At 41.3% G+C, this 24,352-nt stretch overlaps 1 protein-coding gene across 1 annotated transcript in view; it reads left to right on the top strand.

Annotated features, from left to right (window-relative positions):
* The window catches only part of rubcnl (rubicon like autophagy enhancer), a 65,789-nt gene extending 42,554 nt beyond the window's left edge, over positions 1–23,235 (top strand). Inside the window, exons 13-18 of the mRNA XM_059650001.1 lie at positions 1,819–1,883; positions 6,880–7,118; positions 11,492–11,553; positions 12,517–12,670; positions 16,157–16,247; positions 19,848–23,235. Of these exons, the coding sequence (XP_059505984.1) occupies positions 1,819–1,883; positions 6,880–7,118; positions 11,492–11,553; positions 12,517–12,670; positions 16,157–16,247; positions 19,848–19,960 (724 nt within the window). The 3' untranslated portion in view covers positions 19,961–23,235. The remainder of the gene's footprint in view (positions 1–1,818; positions 1,884–6,879; positions 7,119–11,491; positions 11,554–12,516; positions 12,671–16,156; positions 16,248–19,847) is intronic.
* The last annotated feature ends 1,117 nt before the right edge of the window (positions 23,236–24,352 follow it).

Here is a 24,352-nt window from a genome sequence, read left to right on the forward strand (position 1 = left end):
GTGAATGTTGATTTCAGTTTCTGCATATGTGTTTTCAAACCAAGGTGCAAATGAAAACTGTCTGTTGAGAGGAATTTAAATTTAAACAGCATGAGACAGGATTCTTGAAACACGAATTCAAATTTGAAGTACTGGGTAGTTGTGTAAGTTTTTAAAATATTGATCTATGAAATATGGGCATGGTTGAGGCCAGCACTTCTTGCCCATCCCTAATTGCCCCTTTTTAGAGGGTGGTGGTGAGCTGCCGCCTTGAACTGCTGCACTCCCACATGTAGTAGATAGATTCAAAATTGTGGAAGCCCGCAGTGACTGCGAGGATTCTGATACAACTCCAAGTTGAGAATGTTGTGTGGCTTGGAGAGGAATGTGCAGCGTTCCCAAGTAGCTGTTATCCTCATCTTCCCACCTGGTCGAGGTTGTGGGTTTAGAAGGTGCTCGTAAAGGTGCATTGGTGAGTTGCTTCTGTGCATTGTGTTGATGGGACCACACACCGTGTGTGTGTGTGTCAGTGGTAGATGGGCGAAACAAGCAGGCTGCTTTGTCTTGCCTTTGTGTTGAGGCCTCAGGAGTGTCGCTGGAGCTGCACTCATCCAGGCAAGTGGAGGGTATTCCATTGCACTCCTGACTTATCAATGGTGGACAGGCTTCGGGGAGTCAAGAGGTGAGTTACTTGCTGCTGTGTTTTTGACCTGCTCTTGTAGCCGTTGTGTTCGCGCGGCCATTCCAGTTGAATTTCTGTGGATGATAACCCCAGGATGATGGAGTAGGTGATGGTAACGCCATCGAACTCCAAGGGGAAATCATGACCTTCCCTCATTGCTTGACAGGTTACATACACTCCTCAAAAGCACGGGATGCTCTTCGGAGAGTCACTGTGGACTGGACTGAATGGATTACTTCCACGCTGTAGGGTTTCTGCTTCTATGGTATGCAATTATCAAGTGTCTGCAATTATCAAGTGTCTGCACTTCAGACTTGTGTGCTGAGTGCAGGGTTGTTGATCAAGAGTTGAGTCAGGCCATCACTCTGAACTCCCACAGCAATGTTCTGGGACTGAGATAATGTGTTTCTCATAGCTAAAATCATCATCCTTTTTGTGTTTAGTATGACTCTAACCAACAGATTTCCCCTGATTCCCAATGACTTCAACTTTAAGTATTCTCCATGTCAAGAGTGATCACTCTCTCGTCTCCTCTGGGCTACACGCTTTTTCAGTTTTATGTTTGGCCAAGGTAATAAGGAGATCTAGAGACAAAACGCAAAGTGAGCGTTGGTGGACACTCTTGTTTTGGAAGTGCAGTTCGGTCGTGCTGATACCAGCTTCCATTACTTTTTGATCTAGAATAGACTGTAGGGGTAGGAATTGGCAGGTTGGGTTTGTCCTGCGTTTTGTTTTTGTGGAAAGGATGTTGCTGGACACCGTCTGAGCCACACACTATCAATGTGACCATGCTCCTGGATTTAAAAGTAACTTCACACCTGTGATGCTTCATAGTTTAATGCCCAAGTCTTGCGAATATTTTAGCCTGTAGGATTGTGTAAGTGCAGTCAAGTTGCTTAATGTGACTTTTCAATAAAAGACTAGTGGATCCTTGCGTTTTTTTTGTCTTTCAAACAAACTAGAGTATCTTTTCCTCCTGAAAAGGCTGTCTCCTTTTTCCCCCTAAAATGTATAAAACCATTGCCATATTTTTATTTTGAGTATTAATCCATTCTTGGATACATCTCTTTTAGCAGCATGATTGTAGGTCAAAACAAGAATTTGAAGTGATTTTGTTCGTTTCCTCTATTTGATTTCATTCCTTTTGATAATTACAGGAGAGAAACTGTTGTAGCTGCTCAGAATTCCATGTGTGCAGGTTGTGGAACTCCAATTGAGCACAGTAAGTGGTTGAAAATGCGTTTGATGTCAATGTGTTTTTTTTTAGTTCAATAATCTGTTCACCCTGGCTCTCAAGTAGCACCTCTAGCAGTATAGAAATTAATCGCTTTGTCATAGTTGGGCAGCATGAAAACAGACCCTTCGGTCCAACTTTCCCATGCCAGCCAGATATCAGAAATGAATCTAGTCCCATTTGGCCCATGCACCCCTCAACCTTTTCTTATGATCGTGAAACCTTGCTGTGTGCTGTTTGCCTGTTGTTTTCAGTGCCTGGGAAATGCTTCAAGATATCTTGTGGTTGAGAAAGACGCGATTTAAATGCAAGTTGTTTTTTTCTAGTATTTGCACTGACTGGCTCTCTTGTCGAAATGGAAATATATTTTCCATCTAGGTATCTGTTTTGCATGTTTAATTTCAGCTTTTGGGCTTTGTTGTAGTGCTTTGTTCCATTTTAACTCTGCCAAACACTCTGACCCCAGTACTAATTTGGTGGCATCTCGATTTTTGTGGTGCTGCATATCTGATTTCAGCTCCCAAATCTTTGCAAATGGCAAACAACACTGCTCCATGAGGAATATCACTTCTTCCTATCTTTTTTAAACCACTTCTTTCTTCTGTTTTGTAGTCAATTGGCTATCATTCTATTATAAAGCAGGCTAAGACCTAGCGGTATTACCTCCTAGGCTATTAATTCAAAGACCCAGGTCATGTTCCGGGGATCTGGGTTTGAATCAATTCTGCCATGGCAGGTGGTGGATTATGAATTCAAGATCATGATCGTGAATCAATTGTCAGGAAAAATCCATTGGGTTCACTGGGTGGCACGGTGGCTCAGTAGTTAACACTACTGCCTCTCAGTGCCGGCCACCCTCAGGTGACTGACTGTCAGTGTGGAGTTTGCACATTCTCCCTGTGCCTGCGTGGGTTTCCTTCGGGTGCTCCGGTTTCCTCCCATAGTCCAAAGATGTGCAGGCTAGGTGGATTGGCCATGCCAAATTGCCTATGGTGTTCAGGGATGTGTAGTTTAGGTGGGTGAAAGGGGGATGGTTCTGGGTGGATGCTCCGAGGGTTGGTATGGACTTGTTGGGCTGAAGGGCCTGTTTCCGCACTGTAGGGATTCCATGAAAATTCCAAGTCCCTTTTAGGGAAGGAAACTGGCCTACATGTGACTCCAGACCCACGACAATGTGGTTGATTATTAACTGCTCTCTGCGAAATTAGGGATGGACAAATGAATGCTGACCAAGCCCACGCCACTCATGAATTTAAAAAAAACTAATTGCATTCTCCCCCAGGCTGTTAGCCTCTTGATGAGTCTTCTCTTCTGAGCTTTGAAATACAAAGAGGTACAAACCAAATCTGTCTTGATCTGCATCTTAATCTCAATTGACTCTATCCATGGTCTCTTGGGAGAAAGTTCCTGACTTCCATTCCATCACCTTGAGGTAGTAAACTTGCTCGCCGAGCTGGAGTGTTTGATTGCAGACGTTTCATCGCCCTCCGAGGTAACATTCTCAGTGCGCCTCTGGTGAAGTGTTGGTGTTCTGTCCCGCTTGTTATTTATATGCCTCAGTTTGCTGGGGTGGTTGGCATCACTTCCAGTTCTGTTTTTCAATCCTTGCATTGTATTTTGTAGATTATGTTAGTTTCATTGGTTGTGGGTATTCCCACGATGCGGAATGTTACACAGGCCAAACTGAAAGAAAACTGACAATAAGGATACGCAAACATCAACCGGCCTCCAAGAGACACGACCAGTTCTCACTGGTCTCAATACACACGGACAAAGAAGGACAGGAATTCGACTGGGACAACCCATCCATAATAGCACAAGCCTAACAGATACATGCCAGGGAATTCCTGGAAGCCTGGCATTCTAACCGGAACTCCGTCAACAAACACATTGGACTCGACCTGACATACAAACCACTGAAAAACGGAACTGGAAGTGATGCCAACCACCCCAGCAAACTGAGGCATATAAATAACAAGCGGGACAGAACACCAACACTTCACCAGAGGCGCACTGAGAATGTTACCTAACAGGGCGATGAAACATCTGCAATCAAACACATCGGCTCAGCGAGCAAGTCTACTACCTCCCCCACAAACCGAGCTACAGAACTTCTCGAATTTTATTCCATCACCTTTTTTTGAGTTAGTGGGGGAGTAAGTCACTTTTTGTTTCCGATATTTAAACCTAACTTGTATTCTCAATTCTCACACCAGAGGAAATATTTTCCCTGGGTCTAATTGAATCGAATCATGAATGACAAGAGTTCAAATATCACTTTCAGTTTTTTCTTTTGGAAGGACTGTCGATGGATCGGTAATGAGGTCTTCCAGTTACTGTATAATACTGCATAATACCCATTAAATATGAAGTATAATGAAACATTGTTAGTAATGCTTTTACTTGCAGGTTTCAGTGAAACCTGTGCGTCTGTTTCTCATTGCAGAGCCTGTCCATCTTTTAGCAGGAATTATGGGAGGTTAGATAACAAAGTGTGGAGCTGGATGAACATCAGAGAGGTCTATGATGAAGGGTGTAGGCCTGAAACGTCAGCTTTTGTGCTCCTGAGATGCTGCTTGGTGTGCTGTGTTCATCCAGCTTCACACCTTGTTATCTTGGATTCTCCAGCATCTGCAGTTCCCATTATCACTGATACAATTATGGAAGGTTACTTGTCTCACCCAGTTATTCAGATTTAGATAATTCTTTTCAGCTTCCAAACTGGAAGAGGCACAAAACTAATAGATGTGTCCTCAAAATTAAACCCGTTTGACCCAGGTGTTCAAGAAAATGAGAGGCTGGCTTTTCACTAGCCCCCAGATCTTGCAACGTGTTACCCAGAATTATTCTCCAACTCTGATCCGAATGTGATTGAGATTAAATGCATAATGTTTAAAAGCATCATCCGGTTCAAAAATACTTAGCAATTGAACCATTGCCAGCTGAACAGGGCTCGTAGGGAAATTAACTGATAGTCAGCTACAAGAGGTTTTAAGCTTTCAACGCATAATTTAAGTGCTAGCCTCGAGGTGATTTGACTGTGTTTTGGATCTGATTTTCCATGTTAGACTTCATGAATATTGTGATGGGATTGTTATTGGCCATGTTAAGCAGCTAGTGCTTTCCCTGCAGATGGGACATTCGTTCGAGCCAGACTTGGACAGTTCCTGTAGAACGTGCACCTACTCTAGTTTTGACATGGTGTGTGAAAATGAGAGGATAGTGGGGAAAGTACTTATTTAAAATCCATCGAAGAGCTTTCAGTAACTCAGCAAGCACATGTTGTGGAACTGAGCCATTCGAGCAAGATGAAATGGACGAAGATCACTTTGTAATCCCTGGTGGTGATGGTGGTTAGCATGGTGGCTCATGATGCCTCATTGTGCCAAGGACCCAGGTTCAATTCCAGCCTGACACAACTGTCTGTGTGGTGTTTGCGCATTGTCCCCCTGTCTGGGTTTTTTCCCCCACAGTGCAAAGATGTACAGGTTAGGTGGATTGGTCATGGGAAATGCAGTGTTATTGGGGGGCAGGCAGTGTGATGCTCTTTGGAGAGCTGGTGTAGACTCGATGGGCCAAATGGCCTGCTCCCACACTGTAGGGATTCTATGAAATACCTTGTTGCCACCAGCAATATCCGGCAGCTCTCCCGCAAGCAGTCAGTGCCCGTTACTTCACTTTCTTCTGGGGAAAATGCGAAAGTAATCCTGTAGCAGGTAATTTTTCAGGAGGTAGTCATGTATTAGTTGGGGTGTTTTCAGTAAATTTGTTTGTACAACCATCTCTTGCCAAAACTTGGGCTCTTTAAATGTAAGGTGACAGCCTTTTCCAACTTAAGTGCTGCCAGTGACCATGTTTGGTAATGTCAGGCCTGTAGCCCTTGATCACCAGCTGTGACCAATTTCATCCCGTGTTTAAACAAAACATTAGAATATAGCACGACTGTGTCTGAGACCTGCAGGTGTTGCAACAACATTTGGGAAGCTACACGGGACAAATCAGCTGCAAATAGCTCTTGCATTTTCACCCCACGCTTTGTCAGGTAGTCCCTTCTTGCAAGGCACAGAAACAGACCCTTCGGTCCAACCAGTCTGTGCTGACCATAATCCCAGACCAAACCAGTGCCACTGTCCTGCACTTGGCCCATACTCCAGCCCCCACCCACCCCCCCCCCCCCTCCTCAAACATTTCTTACTTAAATAATTATATGATGTCTTTTTAAGCATTATGACTGTATCTGCATCCACTGCTTCCTCGGGAAGATCATTCCACACATGAACCACTGTTTTTATTTCCTTAAAAATACAGTTGTGCCTCCTGTCCTTTTTCTTTAAAAAAAAGACACCTTTCTCCTCTCCCGTTTTTAAGAATGTGCCCACTTCTCTCGATCTCCACCCTAGGGAAAAGTCACCTGCCACTCACCTTATCTATGCCTGCCATGATTTTATAAACCTCTCTATAAGGTCATCTCTCAACCTCCTACACTTGAGTGAAACTAGTTCCAACCTGCCCAGCCTCTCCTTTATAATTCCCAGCTCCCATTCTTGGCAATATTCCTGGTAAATCTCTTCCGAGCCCCCTCCAGCTTAATAACATTCCTATAACAGGGTTACTGGAACTGGACACAGTATTCCAGAAGAGGTCTCACCAGCATCCGGTACAACCTCAACATATTGCCCTAACTCCTATGCGCTCAGGCCTGAGCAATGAAGGCAAATGTGCTAAATGGTGCCTTTATCACCCTATCTATATGTAGTGCAAACTTTAAAGAGTTAAGTACCTGGACCCTTAGGTCTTGCTCATCTACAACACCACCCAAGGCCCTTTCTTAATATACTGCATAAGTATTAAACATTACTGTACAACTTGGGCAACCTACCTGAGCATTAGTTAAGCAGCAGAGGAAGATTCAATGCATTATGTAATTGAGCATCATTTTAGAATGGCACACCTGCCCCTCTCAGTATTTCTGTCCTCCCTGCAGAATACATCAAAAAGCTCCGCTACTGTGACTACTTGGGAAAGTATTTCTGTGAGTGCTGTCACCATAATGAGGAATCCCCAATCCCTGGCCGAATCCTAATGAAGTGGGATTTCAGTAAGCATCCGGTTTGCCATTTCTCCAAACAACTGCTGGAAAGTATATGGCATGACCCACTGTTCAACATCTTCTACATCAACAAGTCCCTCTACAGCAAAGTAAAGGAATTGAGAAAAGCCAAGGTATGCGTGACTATTTGGGTTTGTATGGGTAGCAAGCAGGATGACTAGAATTTGGTGTTTTTGGGTTTGGTTTCTCATGCAAGTTTAGCAATGGTTGCTAATAAAACAAAAATGGGATTTGTTTTTTTTTAAAATCCTGAATGACTGGTTATTGTTAGCCCAAAGATGAGTGATTGTGTTCGGTCTCTACACTCTGTTATGGACAGAGGAGAGAGCTAAACTGAGATAACAAGGTGTAGAGCTGGATGAACACAGCTGGCCAAGCAGCATCTGAGGAGCAGGAAAGCTGAAGTTTCAGATTTTCTGAAGAAGGGTCTAGGCCCGAAAAACATCAGCTTTCCTGCTCGTCTGCTGCGTTCTTCCAGCTCTACATCTTGTTATCTCGGATTCTCCAGCATCTGCAGTTCCTACTATCTGAACTCTTTTTTTTTTTGGTTCTCCTCAGCTTGTGCCTATAAGCAGTGTGACATAATACACAAACTGGGTTGGATTTCAAGCCCTGTTTAATGATCTTGTTGGTCAATTTAAGGTGATCCACAGCAAACTTTCAAGTTTACACCATACTTATACTCACATGTTTGATCTTGGCGTGGGCTTTGTGACCTCATGCACACAAACCAAAAGGTTTTTGTGGCAAGGACTAAATCCAAATCAAAACGGCAGATATTAATTGAAATGAACTTCGCTATTCCTTGACCTGGGAGTGAGTGGTTCAGGCATGTCCTGATTGGCTAGGGAAGGAGTTGAAGATGGACTTTAACTGGTGCAGCAAGATTATCTTGGCTTACAACAATCGGCCTACTCTTCAAATACAGGGAGCTTCTGAAATTAGGCCTTGAGGAGATCCTTAGACATGAGTCAGGCTTCGCTATTTATCTTTTACGGCCTTGCTTTCTGCCAATGGTACTGTAGCCAGGATACGTGTTAAGTAGATTGGGGTGGGAATAAAGTTATAATTTTGCAAAGGCCAGACAGATGAGCCAGGAGATCCACTCCCTACTGAAGTCCAGGTCTGAAGCTTTCAAGTTGGACCTCCCTAACCAAGCATGAACTTTGCAAGGCCATTAGAGATGCCAAGAAGTAAGTTTGAGACCCAGATTAATCACATTGGCACACCTGTTGTTTGTGGCAAGGCTTGCCCATCCTAACGGGCTACACAGGGAAGTCAAACAGAATCATGGGCAACAGTATATCCATCCATGATGAGCTCCATGCATACTGCAGTCACCGCCAGAGATGTTAGATGGGCCTTTGTTGAGAGTGTGGAATGTGACTGGCGCTGGTAGTCTGCGGCTGTGCTGTCAGATCCTGTGCAGACCTGCTGGCAGGAGTATCCACTGACATCTTGAACCTCTCTCTCTTTTTGCCTGAAGTTCCACCTGCCTCAAGACGACCACCATCCTGGTGCCAGAGAAAACTCATGCGGCGTGGCCGGATTCTGCACAAACTCAATTTACAAGTTTGCTGATGACCCCACAGTTGGAGGCCTGATCTCAAATAAAGATGAGACGGAGTACAGGAAGGAAAGAGAGCTTAATGGCCTGGTGTAAAGACGTCAATGTCAGGAAAATGAAGCAGTTCATCACTGACTTCAGGAAGCCAGGTGGAGGGCACAGTCCTGTCTACATCAATGGAGGTGGTGAAGAGTATCAATTCCTTGGAGTGATGGTCATCAACAGTCTGTCCTGGTTCACTCCATGCCAACTGGCTGGCCAAGAAACCACAGCAATGTCTCTACTTCCTCAAGAGGCTGAGATGCCGCATGTCCACAAAGACTTTTCAAATACTTTTTTCACGATGAACCAAAAAAACAGTCTGAACTAGGATGCATCTGTATGACTACTGTAGTTTCTTACTGTCTCAGGGAGAGCAGAGTGTTGTGAACACAGCCCAGTCCATCACCGAAACCAACCTTCCATTCATTGACACCATCTATACTTCTCGCTGCCCCAGGACGGCAGCCAATATAATCAAAGACCCCTCCCACCCTGGTTATGCTCCCTTCTACCATCTTCCATCAGGCTGAAGAAATGTTCGTATGCGAACAGATTCAAGAGCCACTTCTTGCTGTTTATCAGACTTTTGATGGACCTCTTCAATGTTAATATTGATTGCTCTCTTGCTCTGCACTTTCTCAGCAGCTACAATAGTGGTCTGTTCCCCTGATGCACTTGCATTGTACGGTCTGTCTGTAAAGCACATAAGGCAACATTTTTCACTGTGCCTCGGTACATGTGACAGTAACAAATCAAATCCAGGAAGGCTTGTGTAACTGGCTCATTATGGAGTCCATTTCAACTTAATTGGCTTTTGTTATTATTATTATCCTGGATACTGGTAAACCTGGTTCAGTCCAATCCCAACATGAAACATGATGGACCATAAGATTTTATTTTGTTGAATAGTTAGTCACTGAACATATTGACAAGGGGCTACAATGCTCTTTGAACAAGAGGACATTGAAGCTCATTACATAGAGAGGAGAATATTTTATACAAGACTTATTAACAACAATCAGAAATGGAGATTCTGCTCTTTCTACCCTGAGCAGCAACCCCTAGTTAAACCTCAGTGAATGCTCTCCCTGCCTCCGCTCTAAAGTTCCTTGTTCAGTTGACGTGGCTGTAATTGTTTTTATAACCTTGGCGTGACGTCTTTAGTTAATCTTCCAGGGACGACTGAAAAAATTGTTGACATGTTGCATCTTATATTTTAGCATGATTTCACTTAAATTCCTCTTGCGTTTCTAGATCACCACCAATTACTGACCACTTACATGGCCTTTTCTTCCGCCTGGTCTCTATTTTGGAGACCGCTCCAACTGCCCTGCAGCTGGTATGGGCCCTTTGAGTGATTTGCTTTTCTCTGAAAGAAATCTGCCTTTTGGTTTTGTCTGTCTCCGTGTTACAGGGTACCTTTTTTTGTTGCTAGGCAACAGCTCTCTTGTGGCCTTGTTTCTAACGCAGCGATCCATTCACCTTAAGAGTTTTAAAAACTTCAAGATTCATGTAAGCCAAATTTTAGGCAGCCTTGCCTTGCACCAGTAACAATCTCCAACTGTAACTAAAACTGTCTTTTTTTTTCCATCTGAACACAAGCTAATACGTCCACTTTAGAAGCTAAATTTCCACACACACAAAGTTATGACCCTTTATCACATTTTCTACACTTCAGATCAATGATCTATCATCCACCTTAGAGGGGACTATTAGCACTATGATAAATATAATAAGGTTCAATGACTTGCCCTTCTGTCTCTGATCTTTTTGCTGGAGAGAAGAATTGTTTTTGTAGTATTCTCTTGTTTGTTGACTATGTCCACACAACTGAAGAGAAGTCAAATTCATGCAGCATGGAAACAGACCCTTCCGTCCAACCAATCCATTCCAAACACAATCCCAAACTAAACTAGTCCACCGGCCTGCCCTGGACTATATCGCTCAATCTTTCCTATTCGTATCCTTATCCAAATGTTTCTTAAGAGTTGTACCCGAACCCACATCGACCACTTCGTCAGGAAGTTCACTCCACATGTGAACCACCCACTATGTAAAAACAGTTTGCCCCCTGTCTTTTTTTAAAATATTTCTCCTCTCACCTTAAAAATATGCCTTGAAATGCTCCACCCTGGGGAAAAGACACCTACAGTTAGCTCTATCTATACTCGTCATGATTATATAAACCTTCGAAAAAGGCACCGCTCAACCTCCTACACCCCAGTGAAAAAAGTCCCAGTCTATCCAACCTTTCTTAAGTCAAAACTTCCAAACCCAGCGACATCCTGGTAAATCTCTCTTTGTACCCTCTCCAGCTTAATATTCTCCCTATAACAGGACAACCAGAATTGGACACTCTGATGGAATGAAGAGTTCTATCCACGTAATTTACTGTCCACAATTATAACCAACTTGCATCACGTCATAGGTAGTAAAAGGTTCATTTTAAATTTATTAATCTGTCAAGTTTGACTTCTGAAGTAATTTTGGATAGTTTTATGCCTTTCTCACCTTTTTAGAAAGGTGCTCAATGCTGCTGGGTAGCGAGGTCAGATTCTCACAATAGCCATGAAGAAATGTCGCTAAGTTAATTTCTAAGGCTGCCCATAAGTGAAGGTTCGACTGAAATTTCAGTCTCCACCCCCCTCCGCCCAAATTGGCTGCTGTAGTTGAACCCTCAACTGATCTCCATGTTAATCATTCACGTGTTTTAACAATGCAGCAAAACTTTTCTTTTCCACCTCTGGCAAAGAGGGTGAGGTAGGAAAACCAGTTTTTCAATGCAGCTTTCGATTATTTTTTGGTTGTAGGTAGCTATCTGTATCAGTAGAGGGCAATGCAATAATATGAAACCTTTTTTTTAACCCTCCCCACCAGGAAATTCAAGAACAGTTGATACACGTCAAAAAGCTGCTAAGAACCTGCAGATTGGCTGAAAGGTACCTTCCTTTTCCTTTTGTAAATATATAGTAAACTCAGTGGTTGGTTAGAATTCCCTTGGCCGCCAGTCTACAATTATGCATATGTTATCAGTAGCTCAGTTTGTCTTGAGTTTCTGGGTTGATACTTCTGTGTGCCACTAAGGAAGAGCCAAGCTGCCAGACATGCTCATTTTTGGGGCTGTGACATTAAACGCACCATGTCTCCCTCCAGTTGGAACGTAGGGCTGGAGCTAGCCAGAGGGACGAGTGATCCCTAGAGTCCTGACCAATTTTTGTGTCTCCAAGCTTGAAGGAACTATTTTAACATGGTCGTTATAATTTAGCTTTCGGGAGCTGGCCATCTACAAACTGGATGGCTTGTGGTTCCCAAATTATAGGGGAGGAAACATCCCAAAATAACTTCAGTGTTGGTCTGCAAACCGTTTTGGGGACAGCTAATTCTCTCTCTTCCTCTCCCTTCCTGCTGAAGGGGCTATTAAGGCTGGGTCAATTGAAAATTTCAAGAGATCGATGGGCGGCTTTTTGAAAGCTCTGGTAAAGGGAACCGTGGTGATACGGGGTAGATAGAATTAAACTACAGAATGGCATGATTACTCTTGAATACACAGCATAGATTGAGGAACCAAGCAGCCTGAACCAGTTCCTATCTTTAGTTCCTTGCGTCCACACTGACTTTTTATAAAACAAACCTGAAGTCAAAGCTGACCTGTTGGAGAAACTAAGATTTTTCCAAACTTCTAGCAATGAGAATTCAAGCCGAATATTTGCAAAAGGTGTTGCTGGGAATTATTTTTTTTATTTTAAAAAAAGCTTACAAATGTATAACGTGCAATGCCTTGGTAGATGCAGTGAGTTGTTTCAAGGTTGTTGTCTGAGGGATTTGATACTTCTGCTAATTAAGATGCAGCATTTAGTGACATCTGTTTCTAACATCGAACTATCCCTGTCTCAATGTGACAGCGCCCTGATGGAGTTCTGTAGGATACATTCCCACCTGACTGAGGAGCTACACCTTTATTCATTGAATGATCTGCTGATGATGAAGCAAGGTCTGCTGGTTTCAGGCCTGAAAGATGCCCTCAAGAATGCCCTCGCTCATGTGGAAAGTTGCGAGGTAAAGGTGTCCCTCCAGGAGGCTGGGATTTTAAAATTTTAACCCTGAGGTAGTGCTCCGAGACGGTCGTTGGGTGTCAAACCCCACTCCAGAGAAATGGAGAGAATGTAAACTGCTCATAAGGTGCAGAATTAAAACAGTACGCTACCAACTGGGAGTACTTTTGGGGGGTGGAGTGGGGATGGAAATAGATTGCCTTCATAGGTTTTAATTTGTTTTTGAAGAGGATATCTCTTTGGTATCTGAGGAGAATTGATTTTTTTTTTCAGATTGGAGGCCTGTGACCATCGAGTGTTCAACAGGGGTTGGGTGCCAGGTCCATATTTGTTTGTCATTGTAAATAACTGACTTGGATGAGAATATCAAAGGCATGGTTAATAAGTGGTAAAATTGGTGGTATACTGGGCAGTGAACAAGGTTATCCTAAGATTACGAAGAGATCTTGATCAAATGAGCCAATGGGCTGCAGGGTGGCAGGTGGAATTTTAATTTGGATAAATGCATTGCATTTGTTTTAAAATAAAAACAAGGGCAGGGCTTGTACAATTTAAAAGCAGGGACTTGGGTAGTGTTGCAGAACAGATACCTATTGGTTCAATAGATAAGATGGTTAAGAAGGCATTTGGCACTCTTGCTTTCATTGCTGAGGCCATGGATTTTCGGAGTTGGGGACAACAAGCTAAGATTGTACAGGATGTTGGTGAGGTCTCTTCTGGAGCACTGTGTCCAGTTCTGGTCGCCCTGTTGTTGGAAGCATATTATTAAGCTGGAGAGGGTTCAGAAGAGATTTACCAGGATGTTGCTGGGAATGGCGGGTTTCAGTTATAGGGAGAGGCTGGGACTTTTTCACTGGAGTATAGGAGGTTGAGAGGTGACCTTTTTATAGAGGTTTATAAAATCATGAGGGATATGGATAAGTTGGGTGTCTTTTCCCCAGGGTGGGGGTTTTTGAGATGTAGGGGCATATTTTTAAGATGAGACAGACTTAAGGGGGCTTTTTTTTTAACAACATCGTTTGTGGGTGGAATGAACTTCGAGAGGAAGTGGTAGATGCTGGTGTAATTACATTTACAAGACTCTTGGATAAGAAGAAATGCCTGTAGGGGTATGGGCCAAGTGCAGACAGGTCAGACGAGTTGTTTAGTTTGGGATTACGGTCAGCTTGGACTGTAGGGTCTGTTTCTGTGCTGTATGACTCTAGGACCTAGTCACTTCATATTGCTGATGTTGTCTCGTGCAGACTATGTTTTAAAAGGTAACCAATGACTTTTTTCAAGGTTATGCATTGATAATGAAGAGCATGTGAGTGTCCTACAGTTGTGCAAGAAGTTGTGCAGATTTGTTTGTCTTTTTTGTGCAAAGGGATCTCCATTTCCTATAGGAAAGTGTGTTCCCGCAATTTGGACAGCATTCTTCATTTTAAAAACATTTGAATGAGCTAAAACGAAATATATTCATGTTAATGCACAACTCCTAGCTTGATGTCTAAAATAGAAACTTGAAGGATTTTGAAGGATTTTTTTAAATGATTCAAAAGATAAGTATATCACCGGAGAGGGAATTTGGTTTAATTCCTTCCTATTTCATGAAAAATAGTCAGTCACTTTCATCCTGTGAAACACTTGTTTTTGAGTTATAAAATGTAACTAATATGAGTTTGCCCTTGTATAGAATTGTGACCCTTTTTTAACATCACCAGGATCCTCTGTTTCATTGACTGCTCTAAACATGTCGTGCCTCCTTTTTAATTTTTTTCACAAGTACTCCAGATCCTTGGCAGATGCTACTCCTTTCCAAAATGGATGACTTCCACACATTCCAACAATCTCCTGTCTTCATGAGGTTCTAGATTCATTCACATCTCTTCCCAATTTGATCATGCGCAAATTTTAAAATTGTGCCCTGTTCAGACAAGTCATTAGTATTAATCATGAAATGTAATATTTGGACATGTCTTTTAAAAAGTCAGCAACTAACTTATCATCCTTTCGACTTATTTACAATATCATGGCCATTATTGGTTCTGCCACCATCAACATCCTCGGGGTTACCATTGACCCAAAGCTGAACCTGACCAGCCATGTCTATGCAGAGGCTGTAAAGAGCAGCTCAGAAGTTTGGAATTCTTCAGTGAGTAACTGACATCCTGACTTTCCAAAGTCTGTCCACTATCTACAAAGCACAAGCCTTGGTCAGTAAGAGGATAAATGGTTATGGGAAGAAGGCAAGAGACTAGGATTTAGAAATATGTTCAAACGGTGGAGCAGACCCAATTGGCCAAATAACCTACTTTGCTCCTATATCTTACGGTCTTAAGTCAGTAATGTGATGGTACTCTCCATTTGCCTGGATGAATGCAGCTCCAGCAAAACTTTTTGATGTTCAGCATACCAGCTTCACAAAGAAGCCGCCTTCATTGGCAACCCATCCACTTTCACTCCCTTCTCCATTCAGCACACGGTGTTGATGCCTTGTCGCAATCTACAAGATGCACTGTAGCAAATGCTAGGGGAGGCGATGGCCTAGTGGTATTATTGCTGGTCTATTAATCCATATATCCAGGTAATATTCTTGGGATTTTCTGCCTATCTCTTTCCCCTCTGAGCTCTGTCTCCACCTACGCCCTCGCTCCTTTACCACTGCCCTCCACCACCAACACACCACCCCTCAGCCAGTTGGTTGAGCCTTAATTGTCCTGTGGGCAACTAGGGATGGGCAACAAGAGCCACTGACGCCCACATTCTGTGAAGGAAAGTTTGAAAAACAAAACTGTCACACAACCGACGATGTATCCAGGCTGCTAGTGTCTCTCTCAAAGGCTCAAACTTTGCTGATAAGCCTGTTCTCTACCACTCTAGCAAATGTCTTCAGGAAGTCCACATCAACTGTATTACCCTCATTGAAAAGCTCACACAAGCTGGGTGAACGCAGGCAATGCTATGCTGGTTGTCCTTAATTATTCCATGATATCCCACAGGACTGTCATTGTCTCAAATTCATTGTTTCTAAAAGACTCCCATCACTGCGGTTAAATATGATTGTTTGCCCATACATATTGGGCTTACCCTTTGTACACCACCTGCTATAGAGGGGGTAACTTTCATCAAGCCTCTGCCACTATCAGTGAGTTAAAAGAGGTTTAGGAGATCATGGCCGATTTTATATTATACTGAACGATACAACAGAATTTAGACTTCAGAAACACGTTTTAGTCTCCTCCCTCCATCTACATCCAAAAAATGTATTCCTAGTCTTAAATAATAGTCCAGAAATGCTGGCTGATAAAATCTAAAAGTAATAAGGAAACGTGGACCCCACAAGTTCTAAAGACTAGTACTTGTTATGTTGTGGAAATTCAGCACATATTTAGAATTCCTTGTAATTTGCCTATCAACTAGTGGTTCAGTGAAGGACTAGATTGAGTTGAACATTGTTAAAGTGAAGGTGCTGCCTTTTTAAATGTCTTTTCTTTTTTAAAATGTACAGTTGTGTCTGGCCAAGGGCTTCATCTGTGAGTTTTGCAAGAGTAGAGATATTCTCTTCCCCTTTCAGACAGACCAATGCAGACGATGTGGTGGTGAGTACTAAGTCAAGTAACTTTTTTTTTTCTGGAAATTGGCCTCACTTTGTGAAACACTTCTGTACGTACCATTTAGATCTCCAGTAAATATTTTGTCTATTGTTCACCAGTCATAAATGTTAATCCAGGCTTTTTCAGACCCCCTTTCTATTCTTCCTCTGCTGTGGTGTCACACTCCATAGTTCTACTTCATACCAATTGAATAGATTCTAATTCAGTGCGACCAACCACAGAACCTATTTTTATCATTTTGAAAAATGCTGCAAACGAATTAGTTTGCATCTGCAAAGAGAAAAGACAAGTCAGTACTGAGCACACAACATGATGATCACCTATCCAAATTATTAACTTCCTCATGGGATGAGGGTGTCGCTGGCTGGGCTGCAATTATTGCCTGTCCCCAGTTGCCCAGAGGGCAGTTAAGAGTCAATCAGATTGCTACGGGTCTGGAGTCACAAGTAGGCCAAACTAGGTAGGGATGGCAGACTTCCTCCCCTGAAGGACGAGTGAGCCAGATGGGTTTTTCTGACAACAGTGGAATTGTGGCTTATATTACACTGTTTTTAATTCCAGATTTCTATTGAATTCAAATTCCACCATCTGTCAAGATGGGACTTGAACCCAAGTCCCCAGGACATTAGAGATAGCCAGGATTGCGATGCTGGAGTCAGATAATATAGGTGTGGTGCTGGATGAACACAGCAGGCCAGGCAGCATCAGAGGAGCAGAAAAGTTGGTGTTTCGGGTTGGGAACTTTCCTGGTCCTCTGCCTGGCCTGCTGTGTTCCTCCAGCTCCATACTGTTATCCTCAGAACATTGCATGGCTCTCTAGATTAACAGTAATACCACAAGGCCATTTGTTTTCCCCCAAGGGCCTTCATTTTATCCCTATCGGCTGAGCTGTGAATTTCAATTGCTTTCATGTTTCTGCTTTGCCGTTTTGGCAATTTAATTATTTCTGCCCTTTTTTGGGAGCAAAAAAAAGCACCTTTTTTCAAATGGTTGAAATGACAATATTCAAGGTGGGGGGGGCATGGGCGGAGATTATTAAAATCACTGCCCTGCAGTTAAGAGGGCAGTATGCTGTCCAAACAACAAAACTAAAATGTGTTAGGTACCAGACCAAATCCTGCAAAATATAGTCATGGAGAGAGCTTAGTCTCTAACTTTTATGTTGTTTAAAGGCAAATGTTAGGCACTGTGCTCCAGGTGTGATTCAGATTGGTTTAAAGTCTAGCAGTGGACCAAACACACGTTCTTACAAAACAATGCAAACAACCAAGAATTGGCATGATTTTAACTCTACTAAAATATTTAATAAAACATATTTCAACTACTAATCATTATCCATTCCAATATTGCAACATCCAATAAACATTTGCAAAAAATAGATTTTCCAGTCCAGGAGAAAGGAATACTTAAAAAAAAAAAAAAAAAATCCATTCTTGATTTGTTGTTTTCTTCTTCAGACAGGCAATTTAGTTTAATTGGCCCCATCATGACTTCTTAACCTATCCGTTCTTGTTCAAAATAGTCTAGATTAATTGCTCAAACATCACTTGGCTTGTGTACAATCATCATCTTTCCAGTCCCCCAAAGACCTCTTATTTTCTGCTGAGTTTCCTGCCGTTCTGTACTGTAAAGTTTTAATCAGGGCATGACTGGGCTATGGTCTGATAACACAGCAATACACCATATAATTACTTCTGATGGATGTTCAAGCTATACATTACAGACATCCAAGCATTTCGAAATGAACGTAAAGCTCGAGTGACACCAAAAAAGCTCACCTATTGCTATCCAGTTTATTCTTTCTTTGAAAGTCCTTCTAACTAGCTGTTGAACATTTTCTGCACAGAACTGGTATCGTTTGGCCCTCAGACTCTGTAGAAAGCTGAACCATATTCCAGTACTATTATGGTTGTCCATATCCTCACTTACATTAATCATTTTGATTTTAATACCAGCTTTGGATTTTTTGGCTCTCACCTCAAGCCTATCCTTTGTAATCAATGTGTAAGCTTTTGGTCACCTGTTTCCTCCTTTTTGGCTTCATCCATTTTTTTTTCCTTCTTTTTTGGAAAGGCATCTTTCATAACATAATTGGGAAAGTGCATTGATACACCAGTCCCACTACTCCTGACATTCTCACAGAACTTTAAATCAATGGTGACACGGTGGCGCAGTGGTTAGCGCTGCTGCTTCACGGTGCTTGGGACCCGGATTCGATTCCGCCCTCCAGCAGCTATGCAAACTCCACAGAGACATTGTCTCCGCGCCCCGCGACTGCATGGGTTTGCTCCAGTTTCTTCCCACAGTCCAAAGATGTGTAGCTTAGGTGGATTTGCCATGGTAAACTGTGCAGGCTAGGCAGGTTAGCTATGGGAAACGCAAGGTTACTGAGATAGGGTAGGGGGTGTGGGTCTGGGTTAGATGCTATGGAGGGTCGTTGTGAAGTCCAAGCAGGCCATTTGGCCCCTCTACACTGTACGGATTCTATGATAAAGTCCCCATTCTCTTTTTTTTTTCCAAACAAAGCCTTTCTCATGGACTTGGACTCAGTTTAACAGGAAACATTGACCAGTATTTGACAAGGACTGTTACTTATTACAAATAAATCAGTTCTAATACAGGCAAACAAAATTTAAACTGCCAACATATTAAGTGCATCTGTAATGCCCTCCCTAAACCCTTATACAGACAAACATGGATGTTATGAGTGGAGGAGAAGATGCTGGGGAAATGCCATCCATTAGGTCAAATGGGATGATTGAATTCAAACAGGATTCGGGGGTTGTCTTTTTTTTTGCTTCCCAAGACCACCTCTGATCTTCGGACATTCTCTGTGGGAGAGACAAGGTGTTTGGCGTAAGATTGTAAAATCTTTCCAGTCTGTTAGATGCGGCAATTGTGGAAGAGAATTATCTAGCTTTCTCACAGGTCTTGGTGTCTTCGCTGCTGAGAAAAGAGATTTTTAACTTATTTATTCTTCTTTAGTTTGGACTCTCCTCCATTTGCATCATAAACACATGACTCTCACTCCCAAAGCAAGTGACTAGCTTGTCATCATATGACAACTTGATCGCTTCTTTGACATCTGTGACCAGCAGCCTGTTGCAACATGAGCTCATTCTGGACACAGCTACCCCAGCTCGTACACACCCTGTCTCCCACCCCAATGCAGTGGCATTTTTGATCGTTTCTGTACTGCTTTAACAAAGCACCAGTGTAAACAAACTTGCAATGAGTTCCCGTAACTTGTAATTTTTCCTAAAGAAGGTGCATCAATTCCTTACACTGTCTTTCGTTTAAAGGCATCCAATTCCCATTTTTGGTCCACAGTCTACAATAAAGAAAAATGGGAAGGCGTGGTCTATACAGTACAAACATTTTCTTAGTTCTTTTGAAAAAGTGCTGTACAAAATCCTACTGCGACAATGGAGCAAAGTAAAGCCACTTTCCCTTCCCCACCGACAACCCCCACAACCCCTCCGTTTGAATGACCGATAATAAATTTTGTTAATATTCTCCTTGTAAATATTTGCATGTTTGAATTGACCAGTGAAGTAACAATTCTTTTTAAACTCCAAACACCAGAATGCAAGACGTGCTTTCATAAAGAGTGCTTCAAAACTGAACAATGTCCAAAGTGTATAAGGGTTCGTGCACGGAAAGAACTACTCCTGGCTTTCCAGCAGCCAGCAAGCTAAGTGATGCATTGGGCATTACAGTGGAAATCCTCTGGAAATGAGTCGATTTCAGTTTTAAAAAGAATACTTGGAATGCCAGCCTCCACTTACCTTTTTTTAAGAAAAGAAAAGCTGAACAGAGTAATGACGTCTGGAACGTTCACTCGATTTTTTTGAAGTATCTAGCAATAAGTGTAAAACTAATCAGGTATTGCTGCCTCACAGTGATACCATTAATAACATTTCCTTTTAGCAGAGGTATCGGTTACTTTTTGCATTAGGGAACAGGGTTATTGTGTTATCAACTGAAAATAACAATTAGATTAAATGTTCATAAATCATTAGGATTCTTCATTAAGTCTGAGCTATTTACCCTTTCTAATGGTTTTGTACTGTTAGGACTTAAGGCAAGGTTTTATTTTTTTACTTTGTAAGAAGCTTTAGACCCTTTGTTTAAAAAGTTTTTTTGCATGTTGTAATGTTAAGAAAACATTTTATGCAGTGGTGTGAAGCAGAACGATTATTTATTTAAATTTCAGTTTTGGTATTCTGCCCCGCTTTTGTGGAAAAGTGCATTTTTTTTGGTGAGGGGGGGGAAGACGACATGAAGTTTGATAAAATAGGAAGGTTTAAAAAACATTGTTCTCCTACCCAACAAAAAAATTAAAATATCAGAGCCAATTATCACTGCTTAGATTACCTTTGAAATTATTGAATGCTAAAACATTGCCATGGTGCTAATATCTTATCCCTGCTGTGTTTAATTTTCTTCTTCAATGTGGAGGTTCATATCAGGGTTCAGAGATGAAGTTTTATTTGACACTTGTTAATGCCATTGGCTAATATTATACCACTTAAATGCTTCAATGATAATTTAAAAAAAAACATGTTGAGTCTTTCTATTGCTGAATTGTTGTGCAAACTTGTGTTAAGTGAGATGTTAGGTGTTCTTTTCGTAGCTTAATTTATTATCTGACTATTTATGGAAGTTGAAGTGTAACTTTTACCCCTCCCCTGAAACTTGCCACATTCTCTAAAAGAATCCATATCTAACATTTTTCTTAGAAAACAAACACTGGTTTAAATATATTATTCAAGTTTGCATTCATCTTGGCAAAATTCCAAGTTAATTTCTTGTCTTGCCTATAAAATATTGTGAGAGAGGACTACACTTTCAAACTTTGCACTTGTAAAAGTGTATAGGATCCTTTTCAGCCTTGTTTATGTGAAAAAAGTCTTCATCAGACTTTTTAAGACCTTTATATTTTAAGGAATCCCACTATGTAAATGCTATAAAAGTAACATAATTGTATTTTGCAAATTTTCTAGGACCATATGATGTCCTCGTGCACTTTTTTAAAACCTTTTCTTGTGAACACATTAATGTGTAAACTAGACCGAATGGATTTGTCAATTGCAAGGGTCTGTCTCAAAACATCCTAAGCTTGTTATTTTTGCAGTTAAAGGGCAACGCAGTTTAAACTAAGTTTTCCAACCATTTTTCAGAAAAGGTGAATATTCCTTTTTTGAAAGAAATCTTACTCTGGGGAAGAGGTCAGTTTTAAAAACCCAAGTTTCTCAACTACCAAATAGGTCCCTTTGTGTTATTGAACAAAGTAACCTTGAAATTCTGCTTTGCAAACTTTGGCTACAAATATTTATGAAATTGCTTTATCCACCGTTTTTAATGGGGATGTTCAACCATTTAAAATGGGATCCCCCTTTAAAAAGGCAGAATAAGGGGATTTTATTTATACATATTAAATATTTGAAAGCTAATATTTCCACAGCATGATTTCAAGGGAGTCTGTTTTATGGATGTTGTTTTGTTGCATTAGTGTTCTGTGTGAACAATCTTGTTATTTTGTCGGTCCCTATACTTCCAATGGCTCCATGACTCGAGCCTTGTCCTTTGCTAGGATACAAATGATATCCACATTATGTGGTACATTTGGGAAGAAAAATAATCTGAATTTTGACGTTTATTTCTGTACCCTAAACTGATGACATCCCCCTCCATTTACACAATTGTTTGGTAGAACGTGATTTTTGCCCAGCAGTATCAATATGAACAAAGTTTGCACAGGGCTTCATTGCATTTCTCAAACTATTGTGTTTTGTATGCATTTTCCTTTAAATGATTTGGGTCATGTCTTGCTGTGTGTGACCTCTTCAATCATCATATTTTGGCAATCTCTTTTTTTTTAAATGTTGTTTTGACCAGTATTTTCTCTTCACTTGTAAGTCCAGGAACTGTGCAAAAACATTCCACATCAGGTATCTTTTGTGATCCAATCCATGGTTAGCTGCTATCATTGTGCGTAAGGATTGGAAACCTCTTTCTTTCCTGAATACTGTTTACAGTGCAAAATGAAAGCCCATAATAAACCTCTTTCCCCACCTACCCCTCTTCCTGGCACCCCCCGCCCAAAAAAAAGGCATCCTGTACTGAATCAGCATTCAACTCACTATGACAGCAGCTATGTATAGATTGGTGAATAAGTGCATAATCTTGAGCAACCAGGCTAGGGAACCTATTTTTACATAATACCTGGCTTTCATGATGGTGGCATGTAAGTAGCACTGTGCTGTCAACATATTATATGAAGCCACAAAGTAAACGTATTTTCAGTCTTCCTTTTAGGCACCACAGTTTTTGTTTTGCAGGAAGAGGAACCAAAGTAGTAGTGATTTAATTGTACTTTAGAACTGACGAAATGAATCCACATTTTCCCAGTTACAAACCGAAGAACAAAATTGGCATAAGATGTTAAAGCCTTTTGAGATTTATATAATACTGTTCCCAAGACAAAGGGTTAACAGTGTCATTATAATTGTTCAGACAGGCAGTGACACGATTGTCACAATCCAATCAAAGGCTTGTGATCATATATAGAACTGTGTGCCAATATGAATCCCTATCGTTAAATATCAATGATCTTCATAGACAGTCTACTCTTGCTGGTTGTATCACTGACTGAGACATTGCAGTTTAATTTTAGTTCTGGTCGGGTGGTAAGGGTGAAAAGCGGAGGAGTATTTTACATTGACTATTCTCCAATATCTAATGTTCCCCTTTTAAGCCACTTCCAGCAGGGGAAAAAAAATGCACTTTTCAAAAAAAAGTTGCAAGTTACTAAATATTGTGAACAAATGTGTTATAAATTGAGGCCCTGATATTTGTGCTAAGAGAAAATGACTGACACAAATTTGTGTATAATCTTTTTGCACTTGTATTTTCAAAAATCCATTTCTCATAAATGATGTGTTTTCCCTGTATATGAGTGGTATAATAAACTAAGACAATTTTCAACATATATTTTATGTCGAAGTTTTGTTCACTTTAAGATGATCCATTCCTTTAAATCTCCGTTTGGCTGTGTGACACTTGCCCTTTAGGAGAATCTCACAGCTTTCTTGGAAAGAGTGCACCAATAATAGCAGGGATCCTCTTGTGGTGTAGTGTCCCTCCCCTTGAACTGAGACATGGGTTCAAGTTCTACCTGCTCCATAAGTGTATAATAACATCTCTGAACAGTTTGATTTAGAAAAATGGGTTTGGAAAAAATAAGGGGTCCACTGTTCCATAAGCCATCACAAATCTGTAAATACCTAATTTTAAAGCACAAAGATAATCAATTTTCCCCTGACTCCTATTCAGGACAAAGGCGATTTCCACACCAGGTTTCATTCTTAACAGGAAAAATAACTAGTACTGCAAAAACATGGTCTTTGACAGATGTCAGACAGTAAACTGGGGATATCCAACTCGCTACTATATGATTAAAACTGCAAATTAACACTAACACTAATTTATGGAAAAGGTAGATGATTTGACACCTAGGTAGAAAAATATAAATCAGTAGGGGTTTGAAGCTGTTTTGTGGTTCTCTTTGGTATTAGACAACAGTATCATCATTGCTAAAGAGTGGTTATTTTTGATTTTGGCTGTTGAACAGATGGACCCAGGTGTCTCTTTTTTTTAATGTTGGAGTTCTGAAGTTTTTGTTTTATTTTCTTTTTTTCTTTTGCCTGCCTTCTAGCTCAGAATGCTTCTGCTAGCCCAGCTCCCACCATTCTAGCAAACTGCTAGGAAACTGACCCGTCTGAGGACTGCCATCAGGAATTCTGCCGTTGCCTCAGACTTCCTACGCTGCAGTGTCTCTACAATGTGACAGTCTCACTGCTCCAAAACCAACAGTCTCATATCGTCAAGAGTGCCACACCATCCCACTCGATTTTCAAGCTGCAAAACATATTGGTTCTTTTTAAAAGCTATATAGTTGTGACTTTTGTCTTCCTTTCCAGTTTACAGTCCAAAAAGGAAGAATGCGATTCCTTGCAAGACTGAAATCACATTCACTCTCCCTGCAATAATGGATGTCATTACAGTGAAAATACTAATTCTAAAAG

The sequence above is a fragment of the Stegostoma tigrinum genome, chromosome 12 (genome assembly GCF_030684315.1).
Source record: "Stegostoma tigrinum isolate sSteTig4 chromosome 12, sSteTig4.hap1, whole genome shotgun sequence".
Taxonomy (NCBI): domain Eukaryota; kingdom Metazoa; phylum Chordata; class Chondrichthyes; order Orectolobiformes; family Stegostomatidae; genus Stegostoma; species Stegostoma tigrinum.